The sequence below is a fragment of the Narcine bancroftii genome, chromosome 1, assembly GCF_036971445.1.
Source record: "Narcine bancroftii isolate sNarBan1 chromosome 1, sNarBan1.hap1, whole genome shotgun sequence".
NCBI lineage: Eukaryota > Metazoa > Chordata > Chondrichthyes > Torpediniformes > Narcinidae > Narcine > Narcine bancroftii.
In genome coordinates, this window is record NC_091469.1 from 253,275,235 (window position 1) to 253,301,682 (window position 26,448).

Below are 26,448 nucleotides of genomic sequence, written 5' to 3' on the forward strand. Positions count from 1 at the left end.
AAGGGTATCGTCTAAATCAAAGCTGCTACTGTCTAAATCAAAGCCCAGAATGTGGTAGAGAATAAACAGGACAGAAACACATCCATGTCCAGATACATATCCATGCACTTCATACACATCACACATAAACACCCTCTAAAATCTCAACTATTGTTGAATTCCTTCATTGCAAAAAAAGTGTTGTTGAATTGAATGTTTGTAACTCGAAGCCATTAGTATATTTTGATATTTTATCCTTGCTTGGTATTGTTCAGGAGTTTCAGAATTAGGTGATCACAGGCAAATAAGAACCTGTACAAGCAGCAATCAGTTTTGAAATGAAAAGGACAGATTAGTACTATCTACAGAGCACAGGCTAGAGGCTGCTCGAGAGATAATGGTTTGCAAACTCTCAGACGCATCAGCCCTACATAAGACAATGGGGCCACGTAAATGGCCTGACATCAAACCAGGCATCACACAGTTTCAGCCAAGTTATTTTGCAACACGGCGACTGAGATCAAGCCAGATTTATTTTGTCACTCAGCACATCAAACGTAGGCATATTTGCTCTATCTTTCAACAATAAGGAACCCAAGAGAGTCGACCTTCACCGCACTAATTTTGGGCGTCTGGATCTCTCTCCCCAGAAGTTTTTTGACCATCCACATGAATTACTCTGTCCTGGAAAAGACATTTGAAGATCCAGACATGGCTTGTTGCAAGGTGATAAAAATATGCAAATATGGAAACATTTGTTGGCACTCAAATATGGAAGTAAACTCTGCCTTTGTGACCAGTGAAGTAATATTCAATCACTGCACGAGCAACTCAATGTGTATTGTGTTCAGGGAGTTTCCTCCTTGCCGCAATTTGCAGCTGTCCAGACTCCAGTAACAATCACCACAGCTCCAGCGAGGGCGGCTTAACTAACAATGGGTCGTCTCAAATCAGGTGAACAAGTGCAACCAAACAGGCAAGAAAAAGCAGCAGCTCGGTTTCTCACCGCTTGCCGACTGAATAAAGATAAAATGCCTGAAGGTACAACAGTGTCCAGACTTCATCCTTTCTCAACTGCAAGAATAGCCCCATTCATGGAGCACCTCTCACAACAGCACTGACGAGGTGGAGGAATCTTGACACCTACTTAGTGTTCCATCAACATCCAACACGAGCACCGTCCTACAGACAGCAAGGTGATGATCAGCTGTCTAAGTGATACTGCAACACTCCCTCGGCGCTACACTAAAATGTCAGTACCGATTCTCCACTGTCGGAACTAGAAGCCACAACCAACATCAATAACAACATATTTTTATGGAATAATAATAATAAAACCACGAGGTATAACAAAATTCATCAGCATTTGAAATCCATGTACTGAGATCTGCATCTAGCTTGGAATTGTACCATTCGCTGCCCACACCACTCATCTGTTAGACTTTGTATGTGGGTCACAGAGCCTCATCATTTGCCTCACTGTTGCATGGCCTGCTTCTGGAGCCCAAATTTGTCTGTTAACGGTCTGAGACTCGGAGTTCTCAAATTCTCAGAACAGCTGGTGAAACAACAGGGCTACATCATGAATGGCAGGGCCCCAGGGAGTGGGGAGGAACAGAGGGATCGCGGTGCACTAGTCCAAGGATGCCCGAGGATGCTGTTGAAGCCATTCGAGACACTGTCCCATGTCTACTGGGGGACAGAAGGAAAAAGCAAGTCGATAAAGCATTAGTCGCCCTACAGCTGGAATGCAGTGTACAGTACACTAGAGAAAGGAGATGACTGCACAGGAGATTCATCAGGATCTGTGATGGCAGATTAAAGTTATGAGGTGAGACTGCATGGGCAGGGTTTGTTTTCAAAGGACTGGTAAACATGTACAAAATTATGAGAGTCAGAGAAGAACTCTTCTCCTTAGCTGGATGGTTTAGAGGAGATATGAAATTAAAATAATATTTCACCCAGAGTGCAGGTTGAAATCTGGTAAATGCTTCCCAAGGGGCTGTTAGAGGCAGCGTCACTGAAACAAAGGCATATCCAAACACCAATTTTAATTTTCAAGGCTCAGAAGGTTATGGACCAAGTGCTGGTAAATAGAATTAGTGTGGATAGGATAGCCAGCATGGAGATAGTGGGCTGAAGAGCCTCTTTTTGTGTTGTATGCCTCCATGACTGGCAGGGAAATGATGTGCCTCAATGTCACTGGGCTATGAGACAGGCATACACTGATGTTGTGGTTTGGAAGGATGCCACTCTGGGCTGCCATCTCATCGACGTGGGTGGAGAGGTGGGGGGGGGGGAAAGACAGTAATCCCACGGATCAGATCACATATTCCAACACAAACTTTTCTTTGCCCAGTCTTCATTCCATGCCAAGAGTGGTGCTGTGGGTGAGATTCAGTTCAATGACTGTCCTCCACATTGAACCTCATAGCACAGGAACAGACCCCTTGGCCCAACACATCTACACTGATCACATCGCCAGCCTCAGCTAGTCCCATTTGCCTGTGCTTGGCCCATACCCCCCCTGAATCTTTCCTACCCATGCACCTGTCTAACGGTGTTGAAAATGTTACAGATGTCCCTGCTTCTACCACTTCCTCTGGAAGCTCATTCCAAAAAACCCATTACCCTCTGAGTAATGGAGGTGCCCCTCTGATCCCTTCTACATCTTGTTCCTCTCACCTTCAAACTTTGCCCTCAAGTTGTAGACTCTCTTAACCTGGTTAAAAAAAAACTGAGTCCTCTCACCTTACCTATGCCCCCAATAATCTCATTCAACGCTAGAAGGTCAGTCCCAAACCTGCTACAGTGCAGGGAATAAACACCCAGCCCATTCAGCCTCTCCCTGGTGTAGCTCTCCTGACCATTTTCAGCTATAAGTGGGAGCTCCTTCTCTCCAGCCTCCGCAAACACAGTCAAAGCCAAGACAGGATCACTTTAAAGGGCCCTGTTCATGCCCTGACACTGCATCGATGCAAAAGGCAGGAGATTTCCTGAACATTTCATTACTTTCTGTGAATTAACTTTTGTCTGAAGTTAGAAATCATTTTCAATTCAAAATATCTCATGTTAATGTCTCACTAACCTGTAGTAAATTTCACTCACAATTCGGCCATTCACTAAATATTCTCAAACATTGCCCAGTGCAGCCCTGACAACCCTTGCAGGTAGTTTTCCCATCAGTCTGTGTGCATGGTTTCTGCTCTCAATGGGAAACCGCGCCACCCCACAACCATGTTCAACCTGGCGGGGGTGCAGTTGTTGGAATTGGAAAAAAAGACCCCAGCTACTGGAGGAGCCCAGGGGGTGGTGCGAAGGGAGGGGGGAGCATGGAGAGCCGATGTTTCTGCTTGAGATCCTTCATCAAGGCTACTTCCCACCACAGAAGCTTCCTGGCCCGCTGAGCCTTGCCAGCAGCTTGTTTCTGGCTGCAGTGCTGGGATTCTGCTCACAGATGCTGCCCGACCTGCTGAGTATTTTCAATCTCATCTGCTGGGGCATCTCTGCACCCACCACTGTCCGACCTCAGCGCGTCCCAGCAGCTTCAGGACCCCTGTCCCCTTTGCACCTCACGGGGGTTAAATTTTCAGCCCGCGTGGGATTAGGCAGGTTGTTACAAAACACTTGCAAAGGAATAAAAGTGGAGGGGGGGGGGGTGAGCCCAGGAGGAACGTGACTGGTGTCAAGGCAGAACCTCGAGCCCACAGGCCTCTTCCTGGGTGATGTCCTCCTCTGCCCAGATCTCCTGGGATAAGGCACCCATGGAGAGACCACCCACTCCCCAGGGGTCTCTGGTGTCCAGCCTGCCAGCAGCCCTGCTTGGGAGTGTTGGGGATGCAGCATCTCCCCACTCAGCGCAACCCAGTACTGGGAACCAACACATACGTCTCCACATCGTGGCCAGATGCCCACTGACGCCCCCCACTCTGTCGGGAACTCAGCAACTCTCTCTCTCTCTCTCTCGGACCCCCGCCGCTCCCCATCCAGGAGCCCCTGTCTGTTCTATATCCATCCAACTTCTGTCGTGGGGTTGATCCCTCTCTGCCCTGTTCCCCGTTCATCAGCCACTCTCCCGACCCCAGGAGTGAAACTGCCACTCCTGCAGCCCGGAGCCAGTCACTCGTTTCCCGCCGACGTTGGCGCAGAACCCCGTCCCCCTCGCAGTGAGCGCGACCCCTCCACTCTTGCTCTGCCCTCATCACTCTTTGCCCCTCGGACCGGAGCCGCAAACTTCTCAGCACTTCCCTGATGAATGAGTTCAGGCGTTAGGGTCCCGGCACAGGCAGCCGCAGGGTTCACTCACCTGGGGTGTGCGGGCGCGGACGTGCACCCCTCCGCCGCCCAGACTCCCGAGTGTGCCCGGAGCTCGCACACTACCCCGCCACTCCACGGCGGCCCTGGACCCCGAGCCTGTGCGGAACGAACAAGTCCAGGGCGCTGACCGGCGCTGGCGGCAGCGTAATACTCACAGTACTCGCGCATTGCTCCCGGAGGACGAGGGTGGTGGTGGAGATGCTCACTGTGGTAATGCATCTAATAGACGCGCATTCCTTCCGGGGAGGGAGAAAGCCCAGATAATGAACCAGCGAGTGAAACACGATGGGCTGCAGACTGTGATTGTAAAATACACCGCAATGCTGGAAGAACTCGGCTGGTCTCATCAGCATCTATAGGAGACAAAGATATATTGGCGAAGTCTCTGGCCTGAGCCCTTCCTCAAGGAACGATCAGAAAGGGCAGAACCAGGATATATCAGAAAGTCCCAGAATTCAAACAATGGGGGAGGAATCCAGACCAACAACAGGTGTATTGGATGTGATAAGGGACTAGGTAGAATTTATCATGTCTGTGGGAAAGGAGACAGGGAATGGAGAGAGTGGAAGAGGGGGGGGGTTAACAAAAGGCCAAAAAGTTGATATTAATGCCATCCGGTTGGAGGGTGTCCAGTCAGAAGATGAGGTGTTGCTCATCCAATTTACTGGTGGTCTCAGTCTGGCAATGCAATGAGACCCTGGACAGACATGTCAGCAAGGGAGTGGGATGGAGAACTGGAATGGGAGATCCACGCTCTGTCCGCCACAATAGCAAGTAATGACCCACACCTCTTTCTTCCATGATGCTTCTTCTTTGACTGTGCCCTGGGATGGAGCCACTTATGTGTTTTGGTAGTGATCAACGTGAGAACCAAATAATTCTCCGTGCAAGGGAGAGGAGGTGGTCTGAATGGTAGGGCATTTGTGCTCCTTCTTTCATTTACCAGGGGCTTCTGAATGACCCAGTGAGATTCTCAACACCTCCCTGAACGCTGGTTCTCCACAGTGAGTCCCTTTGAGCATGAGTCCATAGGAATGTTGGGCTGAAAGAAGGTGTTGAAGACATTCTTGAACTTGGAGGAGGACCTCAGAATATTTCTGGTGTTGGGCTCGTGAATTACGAGGGAAACGGAACTGACTGGGGCATCGATATAGGGGACATCACTCTGGGAGATCCCCATTATGATCACAAATCTTCTATACAACCCATGGTCTACTGGGCAGCAATGATCTCTGTTCTTCTATTTGCTTTTGATACCTGGACTACCAATAGTAGAGATACCACTAAATCTTCCAAATGCACCGTGAACATATGCAGACCAATGGCCGTGTCCTCTCCCATACCAAGGTCGCCAGCATTGTGTAACCAACACAAATTAGAATAGTGCAGGCAATTCTTCAAGTAGACCCTTAGTTTACTGTAACACCATTAGAAAAGAGAATGTGACAGCAGAGTGTAATAGACTCGCACCAGGCCACTGTATTATATCTTGTTTCAGGATTTATTGCTCATCAATATTGCATGCGTATACAATGTGAATAACAACGGATCACAGACTAAGTGGAAAGCAATTTAGGAGAGAGATGAGGAGAGTTGTGAACTTGTAGAACTTTCTATTACAGAACGTTGTTGAGGCCAGCTTGTTAGAAATATTCGCAAGAGAGTTGGACATGGCCCTATTGGTGGAAAGGATCCAGGGGTCCAGAGAGAAAGCAGGAATAGGGACTGAGGTTGCGTGATTGAATAGTGGTGCAGGCTTGAAGGGCCGAATGGCCTTCTTCTGCTTCTGTTTTCCATGATGCTATGAAGCGTCATGTGCAACTGTTACTTTAAGGCTGGCTTTTTAAAAGTTTTTTTCTTGAATGTGGGCATCATATTGGTTACCCACCCCGATGTGTCCTCAAGAAGGTGGTGGCAAGACTATCTGTTGAAATGCCCCCACAGTGCTGTTTAGGGGAGCACTGCAGGGTGTGGACCTGGGGTGGGTGGGGGGGGTGAGTTTATTTGGAGGAAATAGCTTTTCTTTCAGCTGAATTAGCCTCACTTTACTCCACCCCCACTCCACTCCATGAAAGTACCCATGTTCATTTCTCCTTCCCTCTCGGTCTTTAGGGTACAAACCAGAGAACTATTGAACTCTGCAGAACAGAAACAGCCCTTTAGCCCATCTAGTCTGTGGCAAATTATCATTCTGCCCAGACTCATTGACATACAACCAGACCATAGCCTATAGCCTTCATGTACCTATACAAATTGTCCTTAAATATCTGGCAGCTCATTCCACACTCACTAAAAATTTACCTTGGTTCTTTTTATAATATTCGCTACTATCACATTTTAGAGCTTTAGACAGACACAGCACATATGGGCCAATTTCATCTGAGGGCATCACAGTTGGTGCCATGGTCATCACAGCAACTTTACAGCACCAGTGATTAGGACCAGGGTTCGAATCCCATGCTGTCTGTAAGGGGTTTTACATTCTCCCTGTGTCTGCGTGGGTTTCTCCAGGGGCTCTGGTTTCCTCCCACCATTTGAAACGTACTGGGGATGAAGGTTAATTGGGTCTAAATTGGACAGCATGGACTCATGGGCCAAGATGGCCTGTTACCGTGCTGTATGTCCAAATTTAAATTTAAATTGATGCCTTGGTTCAAGGCAAACAAGCTTCAGTAATCCACCATTAATTCCTCTGTATTCACGCCACACTCCCATCAACTCTCCTCAGGGCCTGCACCTCACCAATTTGCTGTGGTACATTAATCTGCCCACCTGCACATCCTTGGGATGCGGCAGGAAGCTGCAGCACCTAGGAGAAACCCACACAGCCAGGCAGGGAGCATGCAAACTCCACACAGGTCTGGATGGGTCATCGGAGCTAGCTGTGTTAGCTTAGCTGTGCCCTCCTTTGCCTCATAATACTTACTTGAAGGAACTTCATATTGAATTCAAAGAGCTGATATGGACATAATAAGCCCAGGACTCCTTCTGGGTCCAGACAATTCTGTTTCTCATTCATTGTGATCTAGATGAGCTGTGGATCCCAATCTGAGGACTTCCTTCTGAACCTAGACTTGAACATTAGATATGGCCACCTAAGGCTATGATGCTTTGTGAATGGGATAGGAGGTGGTTGATGGAGTGTCTGAATGGTAGGGCATTTGTGCTCCTTCTTTCATTTACCAGGGGCTTCTGAATGACCCAGTGAAGGGACTTGAGATTCTCAACACTACCCTGAACGCTGGTTCTCCACAGTGAATCCCTTTGAGCCTGAGATTCCCATGAGTCCGTAGGAATGTTGGACTGAAAGAAGGTGTTGAGGACATTTTTGAAATTGGAGGAGGGAAGCGAAGATATCTGGGGTCTCCCTTTCCACCATTAACAATGTTCACCCATGCCGTTGCTTAAATAGGCTCAAAGAATTATGGACGGCCCTGTCCATCCACCACAAAGCATCTCTTCTGACCCACTGCCATCAGGAACATCAAAATCAGGACTGTCGGGCTGGGAAATAGCTTCTTCCCACAGGCTGTGAGACTGATGAGCGGTATTCTGTAACTGAGTAAATAATTCTAGAATATTTATATGTATTTATTTTATATGATGTTTATATAAGTGATTATTATGAATTATGTATTGTATGTGTATGTGTGAGCACAGTGGTCCGAAGAAAAACTGTTTCATCTGGTTGTATATAGACAGATAATAATTGTTGTGAAATAGACAGATAATAATAAACTTGAACTTGACTTAAGTGAAGAGCTTAAGTTCAACTTTATGGTCACGTGTACCGATGTACCAGTGAAAAGGCTATCTAGCAAGCCAAACCATACATAACTACAGCAAATGATACTGCACAGAGGGTAGAGTAACAGAGGGCCGAGTGACAGAGGGCAGAGTGACAGAGGGCAGAGTAACAGAGTGTGAGGCAACAGAGGGCAGAGTAACAGAGTTCAGGGTAACAGAGTGCAAAGTAACAGAGTGAAGAGTAACAGAGTGTGGGGCAACAGAGTTCAGCGTAAAAAAGTACAGGATAACAGAGAGCAGAGTAACAGAATTCAGGGTAACAGAGAGCAGAGTAACAGAGTGTGGGGTAATGAGTGGAGGGTAACAGAGTGCAGGGTAACAGAGTGGAGGGTAACCGTGGAGGGTAATGAGTGGAGGGTAACAGAGTGCAGGGTAACAGGGTGGAGGGTAACAGAATGGAGGGTAACAGAATGGAGGGTAACAGAATGGAGGGTAACGAGTGGAGGGTAACAGAGTGGAGGCTAATGAGTGGAGGGTAACAGAGTGGAGGGTAATGAGTGGAGGGTAACAGAGTGCAGTTAACCCACTGCAAGATAACAGAGTGCAGAGTAACAGAGAGCAGGGTAACAGGTGGAGGGTAACAGAGTGCAGGGTAACAGAATGCAGAGTAACAGTGCAGTGTAACGAGTGCAGAGTAACACAGTGCAGGGTAATGAGTGGAGGGTAACAGAGTGCAGGGTAGCAGTGCAGGGTAACGAGTGCAGAGTAGCAGTGCAGGGTAATGAGTGCAGGGTAATGAGTGGAGGGTAACAGAGTGGAGGATAAGGAATGCAGGGTAACAGAGTGCAGGGTAGCAGTGCAGGGTAACGAGTGCAGGGTAACGAGTGCAGGATAACAGAGTGGAAGTTAACGAGTGCAGGGTAACAGAGTGGAGGGTGGGTAACGAGTGCAGGGTACAGAGTGCACTGACCAGTCAGATCGGAACAAGGGCAACACCATCTTATTCATGTGAGGCTCGTTCAGGAGTCAGATAGCTGTTGAAATACATGGATGATGAAGGAATTTTAGTTGGCGTGGCTGCGAAACCAAGGACAGCAATGGTTACTTTGGAAAATCTAGCTCCATATGTCTGAGGGAGAAAGGATGTGATGTAGGACTAGATGTTACTAACCCTAATCGCACTCCTGAGACTTGCTGCGGGATGGCCAAGTGAGTGGTGGCATCTTATCAAGTGGGCGCCCTCCTTCCTCCTGCTAGACCCACGACACCTCTGGAGGGTTCAGCAGAGAATCCCGGCGTGCCGGGCTCACCCCTTAGAGGCCATTCACTCACTTGGGGGCCCAGATGGAAACCCATCGGATCCACTGCCTACCCTTTTCATCAGCTCTGGAGAGATTGTCGGTGTGTCTTTCCTCGCGCTCCCAACTCCTTGATGTCGATGTGGCTACAAATCCTCTGCAGCCGACTTCAACCGGTCGGACCCTTGCCTTTCAGCCCCGTTGCTGAACATCAGCTGTCAGCTCAGCGTCCCTCAGCTCCTTGCCCTCACCGGCCTCCTCCACTGCATCCTCGCAGGGCTCGATGGTGTAAACGAGATGGAGTGAGGCCGACCACAGCACAAGGCTGGTTTTTGCCTCAGACCCGACCTTAAAGACTGTCTAATACATGAACTTTGTTTGGTGTACATCGTAGGTAATAATGGGCAAGAGAGCTGAGTGGAAGGATAAGGAGTTTTGGGTGCAATGTATCATTGCAATCCAGATCGCAATAGAAGTGCAATAGAAACTGGTTTACTGATGTGAACAGAATTATCTGAAAGTGCAACATTATTAATGGACCAGAATAAAAAGCATCAGACTGACATTTCTTAACAGCTCTGACACGATAGGTCATATCGAAGACATTATATTCCACAGAAAGGTACAATGTTCGGAGTATATAACAGTGATATGTATAATATACTTGAAGCAAAATGACGTTACATTAGGCGCGAAGATGTAATATATCGTTCAAAAATGTAAACATTTTATAAACTGCGTGAAATAATTGCAGTGTTCTGACCCAGGAGCAGATGTAGAAAAATCAAGGTAATGACCTGCAGAGAGATTAAAATCTATTGATTATCACAATGTTAGCCTAGTAAATGTAAGAGCTCAGCTTGAAGCTTGGAATATAAAGGAAGCTCTTCGGCTATCCATAATGTCACTCTGCAGCTGGACCCTGCAGACAGCTGAACTTTAGCCACGCTTTAATCACAAGGCATTCAGCCTGGCTTTCTCCAAAATCGGATCCCGGGGTGTTGTCTCCACTCAGCAACCCTGAGCTCTTGAGTTCTGTCTGCTGCGATCCCACTGTAAAGGGACTTTCTTTGACTGGCCCATGAGAACCTGCCTTGAGAAGTTGGGCTGGGCAGGTTACTATGGAGACCTGACTCTGGGCTGAATAGTTTCGTTCAGGAGTCATTGATCTGTAGCTTCCACTTTGAAATTCCCTCCACCAGTGAGAGAAGGTGCACAATTACTTTTGTGGGAATGAGATTTCCCTGTCTGCTGCCTTGGTTAGCCAGACCCTGTCTCCTCATCATTCGCAGCAGAGACAGATTCTCTCTCCCCATCCATGACCTGCTAAAAATGCATTCACTCTTCTCGGATGCCTCATTCTCTTTTCACAGTCATCTTTCCAGAATGAAGGGCTTGTCACTGCCTCCTCCGCATGTTTGATGCCCTTTGTACGCTCACAGCTAAAAGTTGTAATTATGCACAGAAGCTCAATGCCTAGTTCGGAAAGCGGAGTGTGGATATTTTTACAAGGAAACGCTCTGATCCTGTCAACCCTGCACAAAAGTGAAAAACCACTTCTAAAAACAAAAGCCTTCCTGCTTTGCTGATGCACAGATCCTCATAGTCTGGTGTTGTCTGTAAGGCTGTGACACTGGAGGCATGGGTCACACTGGCTTTTCAACGTTCTCCATCTGGAGCTCGGCAAAAATGAGGGGCGTCACTGTTTAATGACAAACTGCCAGAATGAAGACAGATGGCTTAAAAAAAAAGGGATGTAAGTAGGGGTGTGATCTGTCAGATTAATGTCAGGGGCTTTCATGTATAGAAAGACCGGGAGAAGAGATGATGGAAATCAGGATTGCAGGGGACAGCTGTGGGCCAGTGAGCCTCGGAAACAGAAGGCTGCAGAACGCACGAGGTAAACTCAACACTTAGGATGGCAGAGTGGCGTAGCAGGTTAGGCACCAGAGATCCCCATTCAGTCCTGACCTGATGCATTGTCTCCCTGTGGACTCCATGGCTTCCCTTTGGACGCTCTGATTTCAAGTTAATTTATCATCTGACTGTACATATTCAACCAGACAAAACAGACCACAGTGCACACACTACACAGTGCATAATGATCTCGCACTTAAAACAAATCGTGTAAATAATTTACTCAGGTTCATTTCTAAAAGACCCAAGGTTATGGGACACTCTTCCTCAATCTCACAGCCTGGCAGTCCTGATCTTGCTGCTCCTTCTACCTTCTTCCCGGTGCTGAGGGCACCCGAAGGGCTGCGGACGCTAAAGACCCCCTGTTCGTGGCAGAGGTTTGGATCCGGAGCTTCGGTTGCCGATTAATCGAATTGTATGGCTGCAGAGGCTGAAGGAGAGCTGGAGGTGAATCCATGGACACTCAGTGACTCTTGTTTCTCTTTCTTCTATTGTTAGGGGCGCTGGGTGACTCTATAAGGCCCTTTCACACTGCCGTGTAAAATGGGGTTAACCAGGCAAGTTAGTGACCGGTTACATGGCAGTTAGGAAGGGTCCAACAGGGTCAACCTCGTGGGAACCCAACCGGGTCCCTGACCTACCTCAGAGGTAGTCAGGGAACCCAGTTAAACTCACCCAGGTCTTGTGCGTCACTGCAGCCAGCAGGACCACAATGCTAACCTGGAAAAATTCCTCCAGACGGCTGCAGAGCTGAACCTCACTTACAACAAGGAGAAGAGTGTGTTCAGCACCACCCGCCTCACCATCCTGGGGTACATTGTGGCCCATGGAGTCGTCGGGCCAGATCCGGAAAAGGTGCACCCATTAATGGAGTTACCCCTCCTCCCCCCCTCCCCCCACGCTAAAGGCCCTCCGCAGGTGCCTGGGCCTGTTCTCTTATTACTCGCAGGGGGTCCCTCAGTACTTCTGGTGAGCACATGACGCATCATCGCGGGAGCGGGTTCCCCCCTTAAATCACCGGGGTTGGCGATTTAATGGGTCGATCCCCCTGCGATTTGAAAGGTGCTTCCAGCACCTTTGCCCCAGTAATCACGCCCAGGCCCCAGGTGTTACAGTTTAAAAGAGGCTTGGTTTACCTGGCAGACAACGAAGGTTATGTATATTACATTTTAATGTATTATTGCGTGACAATAAAAGGACCCCTGAATCTTGAAAGATCCTGTGTGATGGGTCTACTCCTCTAGAGTTGAATAAGATAGTCTGCAGATGTTGTGATTGTCATTTAATACACAAAGAAGAGCTGGAGTTAACTTGCAGAGTGAGTGCAACACAAAGGCTAAGCCTCTCTCCTGGAGTGATCTACATGAGTCAAAACCTGAAGTAGTCATTGCAGATGCTTCTCTATTTTTGCCATTATTGTTTGCTAATGTCACCTTTTAGATGTAGGTGCTGGCTGCCACCCTATCTATGCATCACATAATCTTATATATCTCCACTAAGTCACCCTGTCCATCTGGTAATCTCTTCCCTTGACGGAACTGGGAATAGACGGTTTGTTTTTGTGAGTCAGGTGTTGTCCATGTGAATGATGTTTCTGCCCAATGAAGCTGACTGTGTCCAACTCATTTAATGCTGGGATATTGGCCTAGGAGAGATCCCTGACCGTGGTTTACAAACCTTCCAGTGGATACAGAGAATTTCTATTGAGCGCGCAAAGAGGAGATCAGGGGAACGTGACCCAGTCCTCATCGAGGGCTCAGTAGTGGAGAGGGTCAAGAACTTCAAATTCCTGGGTGTCAACATCTCCGAGGATCTGTCCTGGAGCCTCCATATTGATTCAATCACAAAGAAGGCTCGCCAGTGCCTATACTTTCTGAGATGTCTGAGGAAGTTCTCTATGTCACCAAAGACTCTCATAAATGTTTATAGTTGTACCGTAGAGAGCATTCTGGCTGGTTGCATCACTGCCTGGTATGGAGGCACCAACTGTCAGGTCAAGAATAAACTCCAGAGGGTTGTTAACTCGGCCTACGACATCACAGGCACCAGACTTCACTTCATCGAGGACAGCCAGCACTTTTCTCCTGAGGCTAATACCAGAGGAGATCTGTTGCAGGCGAGGGGAGAAAAGTTTAGGGTCAGAAACTGGTGGGTGTCTGGAAGACCTTGCCAGGGGTTGGTACAATAGGGACATTCAAAAGACTCTTAGATAGACACATGGAGAGTCAGAGAGTAGCAGCAATTATCAAGGATCCACACCACCCAGCACATGCTCTGCTCTCACTGCTGCCATCAGGAAAGAGGTCTAAATGCCACAAGGCCTCGCACCACTAGCTGCTACCCCTCCACCCTCCAAACTCAAAGACTTTTTTAAGGATGCTTACTTCTGCACTTTATTGTTTATTTTTTCCTCTCTGTATTGTACAGTCAGTTGTTTACATTTGTTTATTTATTTACATGTGTACATTATGTACAGTGTTTTTTGCACTACCAATAAGTGGTAATTCTGCCTGGCCCACAGGGAAAAGAATCTCTGGGCTGTATGTGACGTTACTCTGACAATAGATCTGAAATCTGTATGTAATAAAAATTGAGGGGATGAGGTGGGAAAGGATTAGATTGTTGTGGAATACCTTTACATGGGTTGGGACAACATTGTGGGGTGAAGGGCCTGTACTTGCTGTTCTTGACTGCCACCTATCTGATACAGATGTGGATATTATAACTAGCAATAACCAGGTGTCCCATTGAACACAGTGATCATTTTTCTCAATCATTTTTAAATTTTAAATTTAAATTCCGACATTCAGCACAGTAACAGGCCATTTCGTCCCATGAGTCCATGCTGCCCAATTTACACCCAATTGACCTCCGTTTTGAATGGTGAGAGGAAACTGGAGCCCCCGGGAAAAACCCATGCAGACACGGGGAGAATGTACAAACTCTGACAGAATACAAACTCTGACAGATAGCGTGGGATTTGAACCCCGGTCCCGATCGCTGGTGCAGTAAAGGCATTGCACTAACTGCTACGCCAACTGGGTTCCCCCTCCTCTAAGTGTCCTTTTGTTGCATCCAAACTGAACACCTCTCCTGAGCTGATGTTTGACCATTCTTGATAATCAGTTAGTATGACCAGTGAGAACCAGAAGCCAACTGTCACCATACAATGACCATCTGGGTTAAAGTCTCCAATCTGTCCTTTTATATTGATTATCTCTTTTTCTGTCTCTTGCCAAACGGTGGTACTTCATGCTGTTGTAATAGTTATTACAGTTGGCTGCAACAGGTCGTAATTTCGATGCATCTATACATTTTACTTAGATGAATGATAATAAAATTTGATTCATCCATTCCTTCTCATTTGTTTGCATCATCCTGGCACACAACTGAATGTGTACCCTTGCCTGCAGCTGAACAACTGGCTGCTCTGATGATACATTGAGCATTTATCCAGATTTCAGTCTTGTGCTCCTTTCTTTTGATGCCACTGGTGTAAAACACTTCAGAAGCCCAACTTTCCATTGTCCCCTTCAATGCAACATTTAATTTATTGCTGTAAGAGGTTATTCTCTTTCAAGAAATCATATGTTGGAGCAGCTTTGGGTTTAGATGTGCTGAAGATACAAGTCATTTTCCCTGCGAGTTGGAACATCCCACACTTTAAATCAACTTTCCTGTGGAGAATGGCTTCCATTCCACCGACTAACACAATGATCACTTGCTGCACCCACACACTTCTGCCTTCAGTCTTCTCTCCTGTTCCATGATGACTACCAGTCACATATCTGTACCCAACTCTGGACGAGATGGATTAGCATTATTTGATGTTGCCTCCATGAATGCGAGAGTTTGAGTGTTTAATGCATTCATTCATCCTTTAAACCATGAATAGGCTCATCTCATCACACAAGGTGTTAGAAGGTGTCAATATTGTAGTCCTGAGATCGGGCAAACATGATTACGTCCTTGCCAGTAGTAATGGTAAAGCAAAAACTGTGGATGTTGGAAATCTAAAATAAAAACAGAGAATTCTGGAAATTCTCAACCTATCAGTCATTGAGTGTGGAAAGATCTATGACATCAGACGTGTTGGTTGTTTGAACAACTCTTCTGATTCCCAACTCCAAGTTTGTCATTCTTCACTATTTCTGAGAGGACAAGTGAAATGATCAGATACAATACTCATCTCTTGCTTTCCACAATGTGAGTCAGTTTGAGAGTGTATTCCATCTGAGATTGGTTACCTATACCCTCAGCAAACAAACTGCAAACCAAGGTAACTGTGCAGCCACAGATTGTGCAGGTACACGCTCACCATCAATTTCCTCTGAAAACAGTTCAGTATGTGAAAGATCTTTGATCTGATGCGGACTTTCAATGAGGCTAATGAGACTTGGGCACCAATGTGATTCTCTTCTTCGGATGCCATTCCACCGGAATCAATGATGCTACACCAGGACATGCAATATTTCCTGTTGCTGCAGTTTCATTAGTCCAACTGCAGTTCCTTTCTCAGTGCTATTCCCTTGTACTTAGATCCATTGAGAGCTCTCTCGTTCCACACACACACACAAAACACACCACACAAACACAAGCACATGCACACAAACACACACACAGACAAGCACACACACACAAAACACACCGCACACACACAAACACACACACACGCCCCATGCAAACACACTCATACACGCAAACATACATACAAAAATGCATGCATGCACACACACACACACACACACACACACATATGCACCCCACGTGCACGTGCACACACACACACACACACACACACACACACACACACACACAAATGTGTGGGTTCAGTTGAAATTGCTTCATTGGTTGCTTCAATTATCTGCATTGCCTGGGACTTTGCAAGAATTGTGCAGGTGTCACCCAAACTACCTGCCCAGGAACTGAGCTGTGTGTCTTTGTGCAGGCTTTAGTTGGTAATAACTATCATATCACAGTTCCTGGTTCCCACTCTACAAATCCTACAGGTGCTTTATGGACCCACCTCACCCTGCACACACTCTCGTTTCCATCCTTCCACTGGGGAGAAGGTTTAAGAGAGTGAAAGCATGAACAAACAGGCTTAACAATAATTTCTTACCCGCAGTCATCAGGCTCCTGAATGAACCCCACAACAATGCTCTCCTGCTGCCCTTGCTTGGTGCTCATTGATCATTCTTTTCATTATAATCCCAGACTCTGTAAATCGTGCTCTTTTTGTAGTTGGAGATAACCTGTTATCTGCTCATGGAAGAACCCTTACAATGATCAGTATTTTGTGACAAATAAACTTAAAGAAATGTGAAATTAAATAAGCTCATACTCCACAGCCCCTCAGACTGTTACTATGGCAGCGATGCTGTTGGCTCGTGGTAAAGCAATTGTCTGGACTTGAAGGCCGACCCTTCCCTTCACTGGTGACACGTTCACCGTGAAACAGAATTCCGACAACAACCAGCAGGAGCTGATATTGGCCAATAACATTCATGCCATCTGCATGATGCAGCGACCTGTTTCCAAAAAGAGAGTCTAATCACCGAGGCCCCCACCATAAACGTCCTGGTCACCACCGACCAGGGGTTCATCTGTCCCAGCCACATCAATACTGTGGCTATGAGAGAAAGCCAGAGTCTGCATATTATAGAGCAGCGCAGCACAGTGCAGGCCCTTCAGCCCGCAATGCTGTGCTGACCTATTCCAGCATCAGTCCAGCCCTTCCCACAACCTCCCAGCCCATAACTCTCCATTTTCCTTACATCCTATCTTAGACCCTTGCTAATGCTGCTCATATCCCAATGAATGAATCAATAAGATGTCCTAACAAATCTCTGAAGTACATATGGCTGCTTGTTCACACTAAGAATCATGGTGTCCAGCTGCTGTAACCACTGGTGCAGACTCAGGGAGAGCGGGGAGTGGAGACACAGTGCAGGGCCCAACCGCCTGGTTCCAGACAAGCTTTAAATGATCTATTAAAGGAGCCGACAGTGCTCTTCAAAAACCTGAAACCACAGGGGTCTGGGCCCAAGATGACGCTGCCTGTGCTGTCAGCAGCCTCGAGGGGTGAACAGCAGACTGGTGCAGGGCACCAGAAATGAGAAGAAACACCCCTGTTCAAAAGGAAAAGCACAGGAGACAACCCAACAGGACAGTAACCAGTGAGGGGGGCAGCAGCTGAAGGACGCACGCAGGCTTGCGGGCTGTTGGCGACTCGCAGTCGAAAGACTTACACAGGCTGCTGGAGACTAGTTCATGGAAACCAGGAACCAGAAATGGGATTCGAGAGGTTGATGAGGGCAGAAACGGCTCCAGACGGGCCTCGGGTACTGGAGGCTTCCTTGATCGTATCAGGGGTTTGGATCTGGGCTAGAGATGGATTGAACAGATGTCTGTGCCAGCTGCAGAGGCTGCGGGGAATCCACGCACACTCAGTGACTCTGAAAAGGCTCTCTTTTGCTTTTCTTTCTTTTGGTGACTTGTTTTCTGCCTTATGGCAGACGATAGCATGTAATATCACATTTATTGTTTTATTACATGACGATAAAAGAATCTTGAATCTTTACTATTCAACACTTTCAAAATATTCTATGTGTGAGTATGTCATGCAACATAGGTACCAACCCAGGACGGGCCAATCTGGAGTTAATCGCATGATAAACTCCAAAGCCACAAAGGGAACTCAGAGTCCATAGATCCCAGTAATTTCCTGTTAGTCAACCCCCCGGACTTGAGAAGAAAGGAGGGGATGTTCTCAATCACCACCAAATGTAGCAGGTGACAGAGAATCATGGTGGAAGAAATGGGCACCGAAACAACAGAAGAAGAGTTCGGCCTCGTGGCGTGCACAGAACATGTTGAGATGTGGGTGAAGGGGGACAAAGGTGAGGCCTCTGCTGAGGACAGAACATTCCATCTCTGAGAGGGGAAGGTCAGTAGGGATGGTAAAGACCAAGCAGGGGTCAGAATGGGAATCAGTGTGGTGGAAGGTGTTAGGGGAGAATGGTAGAGGGATCTGGTTGGGAAGTGAAGGGTTGGGTAAGTCAGAGGTGGGAGTGGGAGGGATGGGGAGGTCAGAGAGTGGAGGCGGTAGGTAGGGGAGGTCAGAAGAGGCAGATGCAGGGCAGGGGATGTTGGGAGGGGGCTCAGAGGAGAGTTGGAGGGAGATGAAATGGTCAGAGTTATGGGATGGGAAAAAAGAGGGAACTCAAAGGAGAAGGGGTGAGTTGGAAGAGATGTGAGGGAATAGTGAAGGGTAAGGAGTGGTGTGGGGGGGGGGATGAGCAGCGGAGGTATCCAAGGTGTCAGACTTATGGAGGCTAAGGTTGGTGTGGGAACTGGAGTCAGAGTCGGTATGGACACCAGAATTTGGGGATGATTGGGGTTAGGGTAGGTATCTGCATCTTTGGAGGGGTCAGGATCTCCAGTCTGTGGATGGCCAAGACCAGATTGAAAATCCCTGTTGAAGACGTTGGGAGTTCCGATGGGTGGGTGGCCAGAACTGAGGCGAGAGTTTAGGACTGTGTACGGCAGAGAGTACTTGGACTGCATATGGCAGAGGGTACACTGACTGTGTATGGCAGGGGCTACACTGATTACGAATGGCAGAGAGTACACTGACTATGTATGGCAAGGGGTACACTGTGTACGACAGAGAGTACACTAACTGCGTACGGCAGAGAGTACACCAACTGTGTACAATAGAGAGTACACTGACTGTACAGCAGAGAGTACACTGACTGTGTACAGCAGAGTGTATTGTTACGAGTCCAGAGGACCCCAAAACCCAGCACCAATAGAAATTCTCCAAGACAAATGGATACTTAAACAAAAGTTGCTTTTAATTTTCTTTAAACATATAAACAGGACCAAACTTTAACTTATTACTATTAACTTAACTTATAAGTGCACATGCATGTGATATGTATATGTTCTGGAAAATCCTTTGATTCACAGTCCAATCTCACTCCTCCAAGTTAACCGATATCATGCAATTCCTATACTCTGCACAGAATTGAACATTTATGAATTTTCATCAGGCTTTGGTCCTTAAAAGTAAACGGTTAATGCTCAGGAAGGTTCTTGTTGATTTCAGAGAGAGATTTGTTGCTCATTGCTCAGTGTCTTGCCGAAGAAACTTGCCCATCATTGGTTTTCCAAATTTTAATCTCTTCTTCCAGCTCATCACAGAGTTCCTCTTGTGTCCCTTATTTCAGGAGAAACACTCTAATCAGCCATTTCCTCTTGAAAGGTCTACAAGGGTTTTCAACAGGCTGAACTCAGAACTCACAACCCATTATTAAAATGGGGTTTTTACAAGCCTCAAATGCCAGTTTCCTGAGCCTGGCCATCTATTGCTATAAAGACAATAGTCCATTAACTCCACAGCATCAGTGCAAGTTACACCTACTTGTGAAGTCTCCCTAGGCATTCTTCAAAGTTTCTGTAAAGTCACTGTGGACGTGGACTCTACCAGCAAAGCTCTTGCATTTTAAATGAGGTGTTTTATGAACTGTTAGTGTCTGTGAAGTGAACTAGATTAAATCCCCACAATCTATCTCTTAAAGACATATTAATATATAAAATATAATATATCCCATAACAGTACACTGACTATATACAGCAGAGTGTGCACTGACAACGTATAGTAGAGTGTGTACTGACTGTATCCGACAGATAGAACATTGAGAGTGAACTTGTCATGATTTCTTCAAGAACAATTTCCCAATACACTGTCCATCGTGCAGGAATCAAAAGATAAGTGGCACGTGGAACTGTACCGCTCTCCTCTCCAAGTCACCTACATCCATTTCCTTCAGCAATCCTCAGTCCCAACCTGACCAAAGGCCACGCAAACTTTATGAGGAAATAAAGAACATACACAATGTGGTAACTTTGACTACAATACATTTTCAATGATTGAATAACACGTAGCTGAGAAAAGGACTGGACCCACTGCAATTCGCCCATCATCACATTCGCTCCACAGTAGATGTAATATCGCTGCCTTCTGGATACACGTGGCTACTCTTCATTGACTACAGCTCAGCCTTCATTATTATTCCCTCCATGTTGGTCGACAAGCTCCAAGCCCTGGGCCTCTGCTCCCCCCTCTGCAACTGGATCCTTGATTTGCTCATTGGAAGACCACAGTCAGGACGAATTAAAAATGTCTCTTCCTCACCGACGATCAACACAGGTGAACCTCTAGGATGCGTGCTTAGCCCACTGCTCTGCTCACTACACACCCATGACTGTGTGGCCAGGCACAATTCCAATACTACCTACAAATTTGCTGATGACATCACGGTGTTTTTGGCCGAATCACAAAGAGCAATGAGGAAGTGAACAGGAGGGACGTAGATCAGCTCGTTGAGTGGTGTCACAACAACAACCTTCTACTCAACGTTAGTAAAATCAAGGGGTTTTGGAGGAAGTCAGAAGAACACTAACCAGGCCTCATCGAGGGCTCAGAAGTGGAGAGGGTCAAGAACCTCAAATTCCTGGGTGTCAACATCTCTGAGGATCCGTCCTGGAGCCTCCATGTCAATGCAATCATGAAGGAGACTTGCCAGCGGCTGTACTTTGTGAGGAGTTTGAGGAGATTTGATACAACACCGAAGGTTTTCAAAAGCTTCCACAGGTGTACCGTGAAGATCATTCTGGCTGGTTGCATCACTGCCTGGTACAGATGTGCCAATGCACAGGGAAAGAAAAATCTCTAGAGGGTTGTTAACTCGACCTGTGACATCACAGACACCAGACCACTCCTCTGAGGACACCTTCCAGGCAGTGTCTTAAGAAAGCAGCCTCTATCGTCAAAGACCGCCACCACCCAGGCCATGCCCTCTTCACTCTGCTATCATCAGGGAAAAGGGTACAGGAGCCTAAAGACGAGAACTCAGCGGCACAAGGACAGCTTCTTCCCCACTGCCATCAGATTCCTGAATGATCAATGAACCACAGACACTGCCTCACTTTGACTTTTTCTTGAACTATTTTTATTTATTTTGGTAAGGTGGTTTATAGAAATGTTTGCCCTGTGACGCTGCAAAACAATGTATTTCGAGACATGTTCAGGACAATAAATTCTGATTCTGATTCTGAACAACAAAAAAGGAAGAGAGAGAAGATTCCACCAATGTAAAATTCACGGAACCTATATGGCACAGAAACGGGCCCTTCGGCCCATCTCATCCTTGCAATCCCATGATTCCTAACAATGCTAACCCCATTTGCCTCCATTAGGTCTGTATCCCTTACCTGATCAAATGCCTCTTAAATGTTGCCATTGTGCCTGCCTGCACCACTTCCTCTGGAAGCTCTCTTCATTCCCTTCCCACCCACCTACTCCTAATATTCTCTCTCAAATGTTTCTCTCCCACAAACCTATGCTCTCTAGTTGGTGACTGCCCTGGGTATATGAGTGACCATTTAACCATCAGCTTATAAACCTCACTGAAGTCTTTCCACAGCCTTCACTGCTTCAGCAAAAATAACAATCCTCGGAACAATTCATCCTGCAGAACAGGCTGAATCTATAAGCTCATAGGAAAGACCCAAATCATCATCCACATATTCTCTATTCAAACTTAGTTTCAAGATGGGTTCCTTTCTTTTGAATCTTTAAATGATCCAACACAAGCTGAGGCTGACAACTGGGCAATAATATCTCCAAATAACTTTGCATCTTTTTCTAATTATTGCCTATTTTCTTTTTCATGTAACTCCTCCAAGAAACAATGCATTCTGAGCCACTGAGATCAAGACACGGTAAGTCTCAATGTGTTGCAGACGTCTCAGGGAAAATTTTTCACACACACAACACACAAAAATTGTTTGTAGCAGCTGACAGATTTCTGTCTGCAATTTTTGCAATGTGGCAGATTCACTCAAAATCAACCTCTCCAATAATCTCCGCATGCTTTCTCGTGAGAAGGAAGGAGGCCGTTTAACCCTTTGAGTCTATACTGCGTCTCTGAGGAATTCCACAAATGCCATTTCTCCCATTTCTGTCCACCTAATCTCCCTCACACGCCCCTGATTCTCCTACCACCCACCCACACTAAAGGGAATTAACCAAGCAAGTCACATATTTTGGGGATGTGGGATGAAACTGAAGCTCCCGGAGGAAACCCACTCCCACAGGGCAGTTTGTGCAAACTCCACATAGACAGCAATGGAGGCCAGAGTCGAACCTGACTCTGTGGGGTCAGAGGCAGTAGCTCTACTTGCTGTACCACTGTGCTCTCCACAATCCTCCATAGCTCTCTAAGGTGGAAAGAGGTATCATCCTAGACCATTACAGCACAGTACAGGCCCTTCAGCCCATGATGTTGTGCTGTCCTATATAAAATTACTCCACAACAACCTAAATTGTTTTCATCATCTCACATTTATAAGCCTCTATTTTTATGACACCCATTTGCCTGCCTAAGAGTCTTTTGAATGTCCCTTTTGTACCAGCCTCCACCACCACCCTGGCAATCCAATCCAGGCACCCACCATTCTCTGTGTCGAAACTACCTTTCCCCTCAACTTCCCTTCACTTAAATAGATGTCCTCTGCCACACATTCTCTGATTACTTAAAATTTCGAGAGCATTGCTTCCATTAATTTGTGGCTCTTATCAAATCAGAAACAACTCCATATTCATTCACATTGCCGATTTTTTTCTCAAACAGCTGGGTAAGTCAATAATCCAGTTGGATACTTAACCATAAAGGCAACAATGCTTCCCCTCAGACCTCCTCTGCCATTTCTGCCACCTACTACATATTCCCCTCTCCTCCCCTCTCCTCCTTCTGCAGGGACTGCTCCCTCCATGACTCCCTTGTCCACTCCTCCCTCCCCACTAATTGTTCCCTTGACAACAACCCCTGTGACTGCAGGAGATGCTCCACGTGCCCACACCTCCTCCCTCCTCACAGTTCGGGTCTCCAAACTCTCCTTCCAGCTGAAGCAGCACTTCACTTGTGAATTTGTGTCCGGTGCTCCCATTGTGGTCTCCCCTACATCAGAGAGGCTGGACGCAGACTGGGAGATCGCTTTGTTGAGCACCTTGGCTCTGTCCGCTACAATAGTGGGGATCTCCCAGTAGTCACCCATTTCAATTCCCTGTCCCATTCTCTTGCTTGTCCATGGTCTCATGCATTGCTGGACTGAGACCACCCACAAATTGGAGGAACAGCACTTCATCTTCTGTCTGGGTGTTATTCAACTGGATGGCCATGTACATCAACCTCCACTTTTCATTAAACCCTCTCCCGCCTCCCTTCTTCTTCCCATATTGCCTTTCTCCCAGCTCACTCTCTCTCTCTTCCCTTTTCCCTCTGTCTCCCATCACAAGCCAAAATCAATTCTCATCTCTCCTCCTCCTGCCAAGCCTTGTCTTTATTCTGACGCCTTCCTCTTCTTATTCCTTGAGGAAGGGCTCTGGCCCAAAACGCTGGTAAGATAACTCTACCTCCTTCGGAGGCTGCAAGACCGGCTGAGTTCCTCCAGCATATATATCTGTGTGTGTGTTGTTTTTACTACAATCACAGCATCTGCAAACTTTCGTGCTTCACTTTTAAGGCAGTAATGCTTGCTCAGTTATAGGGATAAAACTTTTATCCTAACTGCCACACAAAACCGCTTAAATTTTGAGATGAGTGAAAATAACTTCTCTTGAGCGAACTGAGTGTCAAAGAGTAGGTTTCTTCCTTTCTGGGCTAAGTGAAGACATTATTAATGCCCTCTTCTTCCCACAGAATGCAAGAACATTTGTTTTAACCACCCAGGTGCTGTAAGAAGCTGGCAAAGCGAGGTGCCGTAGCTTTTTTTTCAACTTTGTTACTTTATATCAATGTTTCTCCTCCAAGCCATAACTTCATTGAAAATAATCTTTGATGCGTACACTTTTCGCAAATTTATGCCTTTTACATTGCCACAATCTTTTGGTCACAGTATCTTCAGCTGTGATGAAAAGGCCATTTAAAAATTAAGATGTTTCGCTTTTAATAGTTCAGTAAGATAAGTATTTCTCCCATGGCTTTGAAATAAAATGTTATTACTGTGCAATATCCTACTCTAATACAGGCAACATTATCAATCATTTATATCGACAAAGAGAACACTCAGCAGATCAGGCAGCATCTGTGGAAAGTGAAGTGCAATGAATCAGGTTGAAGACCCTCTGTTGGAATTTTATTTCAGATTTTGAGCATCTGCAGGTTTTTGATTTTTTGCTTGCAGTTCAAATCAATTCTGTCCAAATTACGGTTTTGATTTGGTTAGAAAACATGATTGCCTTTGCTTTTTAATGGGACATATGGAGATGGGGGTGAGATTAAGGTTCTGGTTTTGAATTCCAGAGGGTCTCAAAGAGCACTCACAAAACATGTGATGGTTGGCGTAGCAGTTTGCTGTTTCAGCGCCAGCGATCAGGACAGGGGTTCGAATCCCGTGCTGTATGTAAGTACATTTTCCCTGTGGCTGCGTGGGTTTTCCCCAGGGGCTCTGGTTTCCACCCACTCGTGGGCTGAAAGAGCCTGTTACTGCGCTACATGTCTAGAACAAAATAATAATAATAATAAAATGTGTTCAAATTCCACATTGGCCCTCTGGGAAATTCAGTGAATTAATTTACAATTTATTTAAACTGGTCTAGTTACAATGAAGCTATTCACTAAACTTACTCATTTCCTTCAGTCATAGCCATTCTGCAGAGATTCAGGCCATTCAGGCCATCAAATCTATGCGATCCAACATCTATTTACATTAACCCGATTCTATTCTCCTCACACTCCAGATTCAGCCACTCACCTACATGCCAGAGGCAGTTAACAGCAACCAATTAACCTTCCAGCCTGCATATCTTCGGGACTGAAGGAAACCAGAGCACACAGAAGAAACCCACAGGGAGAATGTGCAAACTCCACACAGACAGAGCCCGAGGTCAGGATTGAGCCTGGTGAGTCCGGCTGCCCTGCTCTGCCACGTTCCAGGAAGAAAACATCACCTCCACCTCCTCTGTCATATACCTAACTCCAGACTCAAAGCAAAGTGATTGGCTGTTCTTTGGAATGACCTCAGTTGTACAAGTGAAAACACAATGCTGTGGAAACTCAGGAGGCCACAGCACCTAATTGTCCATCAACCATGCGTAAATTGGAGGAACAACCCCTGATTTTCATCCTGGGCACCCTCCAGCCAGATGGCATTAACAGCGACTTCTCTGGTTTCTGCTGACCTGCTCTCCCCTCCCCACCCCCTTCCCCCTTCCTTCTTCCTTTCCCCCTTCCAGTTCTCACTCTCCTTCCCTCTCTATTCACCCAGCCCTCCCTCCTCCCTTTGATCGCTGCTGTGCCCTCCCTCCCTTCTCCACTTATCACCTCCTTTCTTTGCAACTGCACCTCCCCACCCCACTCTTTTGTTCAAATGCCTGCCGACATTTTTCCATGCCGAAACGTCAGTGATGTATTTTTACCTTTGCTCTATAAAGGACACGTTTTGACCTGCTGAGTTTCTCCAACATTGTGTTTTTACTTCAGCCACTGCAGATTTTCTGTTTTTAGTTCAGCCAGTTGTACAAGACCTCTGCCTTGAAGCAGCACAGAGAATCAAACAGGAAAGACAACCAGATGTTGACCTTGGCAACAGATTTAGAGGCAGACCTGACCATGCAGAGAGTTAAACTTCAATCACGCCTCCAATACAATGATTACCACATCTGACACTGAAGGGAAGTGAGGTTACACAAGTTGACAAACACTCACAGCCAAAGGGATGGTGTCACCATTTCCTTGCTGGAGATACAGGAACTATTGCCAGTTAAAGACTTGGATCAGTAATAATTATAAGAGTGTAAAAGTTGGTTACCTCATTGAAAGATACACGAGATCACTCAGGAGATCGTAACAATTATTAATTTATTGAAGTGCATAGGAGCACTGAGGGTTAAATCCTAAAGCAAGAGACTAATTATACCTTGATAATGGTTGCAGCGATCACAGTCTGTGAACATGCCTGAACTCCTCTGCGCATGCGTGCTATTAATGACATTCACCCGGGTGCGAAGCTTAACTAGGGCTCAAAGAATTATTGAGGTCCTTTTCCATCTAGCACACAGTATCTTTCACCCTCTACCATCAGGAAGGAGGTTACAGGAGCTTCGAAATCAGGACTGCCA

The 26,448-nt window shown here is 46.5% G+C and overlaps 1 protein-coding gene and 1 long non-coding RNA gene across 3 annotated transcripts in view; one reads left to right on the forward strand and one right to left on the reverse strand.

Moving 5' to 3' along the window:
* The window catches only part of LOC138741424 (tumor protein p53-inducible protein 11-like), a 110,176-nt gene extending 105,635 nt beyond the window's left edge, over window positions 1-4,541 (reverse strand). Inside the window, exon 1 of one of the 2 annotated variants that reach the window (XM_069895506.1) lies at window positions 4,452-4,541. In XM_069895506.1, the coding sequence (XP_069751607.1) occupies window positions 4,452-4,515 (64 nt within the window). In that variant the 5' untranslated portion in view covers window positions 4,516-4,541. The other variant, XM_069895526.1, reaches the window with a different exon arrangement.
* Window positions 464-26,448, forward strand: LOC138741440 (uncharacterized). The gene is made up of 3 exons (XR_011343499.1): window positions 464-1,810; window positions 22,014-22,049; window positions 25,069-26,448. It is a non-coding gene; the product is annotated as an uncharacterized lncRNA (long non-coding RNA).